Below are 5,692 nucleotides of genomic sequence, written 5' to 3'. Positions count from 1 at the left end.
GCTGCAGCGAAAAGCGCCTGCGCCGGCGCGTATCCCCTACCCTCTGCGGAGTCGGAGGCTAGTGTGGACGACGCAGCCAAACTTGTGTACCCAGCTCGAGGCGCAGCGCAGACTTATTCAAAAGTCCGAGAATGCGTATTGATGTCCATCTTGACTCGGATTTCGAAATGCGGTGACACGATGGAGCTGAACCGGAGGATGTGCTTCACGTTGGTTTTAGCCGCGCCAGACCTGTTTCACGTCCCAATTGGACGTATTTTTTTGCCATGTCATTCAGTACGTATGGACTTCCACACCAGTCGCGGGATTCCATATATATTCCCTAGAGCGTTTTTCAGTTTTTTTCCAAACTGTATTTGATCTTGGCATTCGCCTTTTTGTCATGCGTGCACGGCTTGTTTTGAATCCTGATTCGTTGGACGTTGAACCGCATTTCTGCGCTTCGATATGGTGCCAGGGACCATGAGTCCTCGTGAGCGTAACCTGAACGTCTAAGCACGCATGCAAGCAACAGACGTCCTTATTCAATCACGTTGCCTTTCGAGACAATCAAGAGTGCATCCGTTTGCTGCACAAGGCAACGCCAGTCACTGACGGGTATTTCCCGGCACAGGATAAGGGCTAACAGGTTTCGCAATGTAGTCGCCGTCTCTCGGTCTGGGCTATGACATCCGCTGGTTTTAGTTAGTTGGTTGGCGGCCCCCCAACGAGATGCGATCCAGAGAGCAGTTACGGGACGCTGGAGCACAACGTGCTACTGAGAGCACGGAAGGTTAGACGTGGTCACGGTATGCACTGCTGTTTCTCATTGGAATTCGCTGGAGACGGAGGTGCTCTCCCCACCCTTTATATTGCACCGCGAGTATAAAGAGTAGGTCCATAGCGGACCATCGGCGCTGCCGGCTATCACAGGGTGGCCGAGAAACGGAAACATCCGTGCGTCTCTACTGGGACCTCAGCTGTGATTCCAGCTGTCGCGGCACCTGCATCGTGTCAAGTCACGCCACGAATATTGCTAAGTCGGTTCTCGGTTGCAAAGAGGAGCGTTCAGCAGGTCGCAAGCAATGCTGATACGCAGGGTCGCTAGCTGCGACATAGGGATACAGCCGAAAGTTTTTGAGGCGTGGATACGCTCAAGGGTCGCGATGTGTCACGCGTTCAAGCACGGATAGAGACGCAGATCGTCTGATAATATTGTCACCATTGCCAGTGCAACGCAGAATACCTTGCGCGGGGCGGCGATCAATGACGCCTCTCCCTACCTTGTATGGGAGGAGTCGGAGACTGCATTTGTCGCCTGTGACCCTCGCCAAACAATCATGAGCTGTTTTCAGTGTCCCTGCGCCGCCTCAATTCTAAAATATTCGCTACCAACGATGCAACCACGAGTCGTGATCGCACACTCTCTGGCAATGGCGAGAGGATCATCCTTCGCGGTCAAACGTTCTGCGTCGAATGCATCCTTGCACTCAGAATCGCTTGTCAGCCTGCCACAGGCTTAGCACCAGAGCTGGATGCCGGCCGTTGCTCACGTCACCACTGTTGCCAGCGGGTATCCAGCGTATACGGTTGGGTGGCTTGTAACTGCGACCATGAATGTGCCGAGAGCGCCAAACACGTAGCCGCTCAGGGCGCTGCCTCCTCGCATGAAACAGGGGTTATTACCCGGTCCTTCCGAATGATGAATGATAGGAAGACCACGTGCATGCGCTTCGAGACCAGGGTCGAGCCCCCTCGCGATAGAGGTGGCATCGCAGAATCCCCGCCTGTCACATTCCCTGACGACGGAAACAACACACCCTGATTTCTCAGACTGGCAAGACTTCGTTGGAGCGCAGGTGCGACTGACCGGCGGCTTCCAACAGGTTCAGAGGGGTAACTATCGTGTTTCGTCGTCGGCGTGAACATGCGGAAGCATACGGAGCAACTGCTACCGATGAACCCTGTCGAATGGGAGACGCGGCGGCTAGATCCTGAGCCTTCTTAGCATGCAGCTGACAACGATTCCCGTGATGATGGTCCCCATGAAGATCGCCGCCGTGATAGACCAGAAAATAGATTGACTTGACGACACGTTCTCGAAGCCGTGGTGAATATTCATCCCGAATATGCCAGGGACTAGGGAAAAAAATCCAGTGATAGTTGCGAGTGCCGTCATCCACACATCTGTTTTCAGCAAGAAGTTTCTCTGCATCCCCAAGTGGAGCTCTATCATAGCGAGCGAGTCGTCAATGTACTCGTCGATGCTCTTCACACTCTTGAGCATCGAGTCCGCCTCTTGAGAGTAACAGCCAAGAAGCATCTCGACTTCGTGCTTTATCGCCCACTGCCCGCTGCGTCGGAGCACTTCGGGGCTCTCCTCCTCCCACAGTTCGGGGGTATCCCAAAACCGCGATATGGCAACGCGACGAAGCGTGTTGTCGTCGCTCAACACCTCATTGAGGGCGGTTAGAACGCCTGCCGCCTCGGATTTGAGGCCATCCAGCATTTTCCGCAGACTGTTGATACTCAAAAGAATCGAGGAGTTGACTCCTCGTCCGGTACGAAGGTCCACGCATATTGACGCTGCTGTCTGGCGCATTTCCCGAACTTGGCGTGACAACACGTCGTCCGACTCCACGATGGCGGTTTCGAGCGCCAGGTACTCGAAAGGCGTGGAGGACTCCAGGGCCACAAGCTGAGTCAGTTTCTCCAGAAGAGTGGAGTCGATTTCTGTCAGGGGAGGCACCTCCGAGACCTGAGTTTCGTCCCCCCCCCCAGCAGAAATGAATATGGACGAGGAGGAACGTCGAGGCAAGTCGTCCAACGCGGAGGGGGAGCTGGCTCCCACCATCACGCTGGACGCTCCCTCGGAGTTTGGAGCCATAACTTCATTGTCCTCTTCTCTGCAGAGCATGCCCTGTCGTAAGAGTTTGCAGCGCCACTCTGTCTGTTCAAACTTGCGTGCCTCGCGGCGAAAGTTCCCTTTCCCGATCGGCAGCATGAAGACGAGTCCGTGCAAGATGACCATTCGCACGTATGGCAGAGACACCAGCAGGCAGTTCCTCCGCGTCAGAATGGAGGAACCGTCTCTAGATGCAGAAAGGAACAAACGAATATCCCGGACCTTCACGGCGCCTGCGGCCGTCTGTTCCAGTTCGTGTTTTTTGTTGTGCATGTGAATTCTTGTCAGCAGATCGTAAGTTTGCATCACTGACTCCTCGAGGCCCTGCTTCGAGATGGCGTAAACGACAAATGCCCGACTCCTAGCGGCCACATGCTGCATAAGCGTGGTGCTTCGCTGGAGTGGGGGGGTGACCTTGGATTCAGCCGCATCGCTTCTCGGCGTCAGCCCGCCGTCCAACAAATTCCCCCGTGCCTCGCGGCCCTTCAAACGAGAAATCTTCCGGTGAAGGTATCCCCGTGGAGCAGGCCCCCCTTGTCGCGGAGGCTCTGTGAATCCGAGGACGCTTCCCACTCGCCCCAAGAGAGAGGGTTCCTCCGCCTTCTGCAGGTCGGCGGACTTCGACAGCAGCAAGTCCTCCTCGCTGTCGCCGGCCCCCGACGGCAGGTCACGGATGGGGTCGATGATGTAGTGCTCCATGACGACTCAGAGGCAAAGACACGAAGCACCTACGCCCCCCCTCTCCTCCAGGCTGAGCGAGGCGCGCAAATGTCTCGCTTACGCGCGGTGTGGCAGCCAACAACGAAGCCGGATGGAAACGCCCGGCGCGCGTCGGGCCTGAGGCCCTATGCACCAGAGTGAGGCAGTCTACAGACTAGGAACGCGTTTCTGTCGCTTGAAAACGGCTAGAAAGCTTGCGACGTGCCCACAGGACAGAGGCGGTGCGCCGCGGCCGGTCGTTGTCGACCTCCGGCGCGGATTAGGTCGGTGGGCGGCCGCCTCATTTCAAGAAGGACGCCCTCTCCTTCACACTCCGTCGCCTCTGGCACCACCCAAAGAACCGCGGCGGACAAGCTGGCTCCTGAAGAATGGAGTTGCTCCCTGCGTCCCGTGAACTTGCCTTGGGTCAAGCCGCGTGTCCGCCGCCAAGCGGGGTCGCATGGCGCAGGCGCGTGCCACGCAAAGCTGGCAGGTTTTCACTCAGAAGGAGAGAGACACCGCGGGCAGGAACGGCTTCGGCACGCTCGAAAAAAGCATCCGACGCGTAAAAGACGTGCAAATTGGGGTTATTCCTTTAAACACATCCCGCACAGCCCCCCTCTGCTTGCTGCACATGCAGCCAGGCAACATGAAAATAGCAAGACACGGCTACGCCGCGTGTCTTTCTTCGGCGGTTCGAGGAACTGCCGTGAACGTCTCCTCCCGGGTTGCCGAAACAGTGAGGACAGGAAATCCACTGCGAAAAAATATCAAAGAAGACAGCGAAAAAGCAGCCTTAAACACGAAAGCAAGTACAACGCTCGACCAGAGGCCACTTTCGTAGCTGGCGCGCGACGCAGGCGGCCGCGGGTTGAGTCAATAATCGCTGTCGCGTTGCCGCGACTGAACTCCATCAGAAAAAGTGCCCTTTACGCGACTCACGTGAACAAGCTGCAGGGTGACTCGTGCTTCTCTCGACTAGTGGCTTCTGGAGGGGATTGAGCCTCGAATCAAGAAGGTGAGGTCTCAGGTTTTTCCGGTGCGGCGGTAAGGCAGGGTCTTCACAGAACTCTTTGGAGGAAAGGGAGCCTTCTCCCAAGACGAGCAGGAGCTTTGGGCATGACAGAGAACCCAGGTTCCCACAAAACTCGACTGCGCGTCCTGTCACTTCTCCAGGAAGCAGGGCGCCTCCAGCAGACGGCCCCGTCAAACTCGCGGGCAGATGGCCTATTCGACCGTGCATCTCTGCACCAAGTTCACATCGGGTTTCAACTGGTACAGGTGTCACGTGTGCGCTTGCAACTTCTGGGCGTTGTCTCATGACTATTCTTCTTTAGATGGCCTGACGGCTAGACCCTAAGTGCCTCTACATCCCAAATCAATAGACTAGTGCTTGTTAAGTGCCTCGTATCGAGCTAGCTCACTGCCTACTCAAGATCAGACCATAAAAGTTGATTAATGGTACTAGCCAACGGGAGATCTGTGTCGTGTCATCACACGCAGGGGTCTCCGCCGCCTGGCTTGAGAGCGTTCACTTTGGGAATGCCAGCCAAGCGATAGGGGGGTGCCGGAAGAAGCTCCAGGATTCCCTACAAGACGCAGAGAGCCGTGACCACTCCATACTGACCGTACGTGACACGCGATACATACACCTATGGTGTCAAAGCAGATCGCTGACATGCTGCTCGCTGGGACGAGATGCAGATCTCACGGGAGTTCTTTCATGTACTTCGGCGCAAACCGCCGATTGCAACCGTGGCGGTTCGAGGTGTTTGAAGCTCGTTGCACCTGAGAGCGCGCAAAAAACTCCTTCCAGCGCCGCGTGCCGGTAGATCCTCGCTGAAGAACTCTTGAGGTATGTGCGCCGGCAGCGACTAGCTAGAAACTGCTCTCTCACCCGAAATATCCACGCGCAGGTCTAAACGAAGTCGTGATGCCGAGTTGTGTGTCCTTAGGTGGAGGAGAGCGCCCGATTATGCATCCGGCGCATGTCCCTTCTGGCCTACCTGCGTATGCCACTCCAGAATAAAGCAGGACTAGCAGCACCACACAACATTCCAGGAAGCCAGAGAACGACTTGCCGACATGAGGAGGTTCCGCCCTGCGCCC

The 5,692-nt window shown here is 56.2% G+C and overlaps 1 protein-coding gene across 1 annotated transcript; it reads right to left on the bottom strand.

The window, feature by feature from the left end:
- Nucleotides 1-1,966: 1,966 nt before the first annotated feature.
- On the bottom strand, nucleotides 1,967-3,583 carry BESB_007710 (CorA family Mg2+ transporter protein; the record flags this gene model as incomplete). Its single annotated transcript, XM_029359525.1, has 1 exon — nucleotides 1,967-3,583. One exon carries the CDS (start codon nucleotides 3,581-3,583, stop codon nucleotides 1,967-1,969), a length of 1,617 nt encoding a protein of 538 aa, XP_029222438.1.
- Between the last annotated feature and the right edge of the window lie 2,109 nt (nucleotides 3,584-5,692).

The sequence above is a fragment of the Besnoitia besnoiti genome, chromosome I (assembly GCF_002563875.1).
Source record: "Besnoitia besnoiti strain Bb-Ger1 chromosome I, whole genome shotgun sequence".
In the NCBI taxonomy this organism is placed as follows: Eukaryota; Apicomplexa; class Conoidasida; order Eucoccidiorida; family Sarcocystidae; genus Besnoitia; species Besnoitia besnoiti.
Note: the sequence above shows the minus strand (reverse complement) of the source record. Positions and strands in the feature narration are given on the sequence as shown.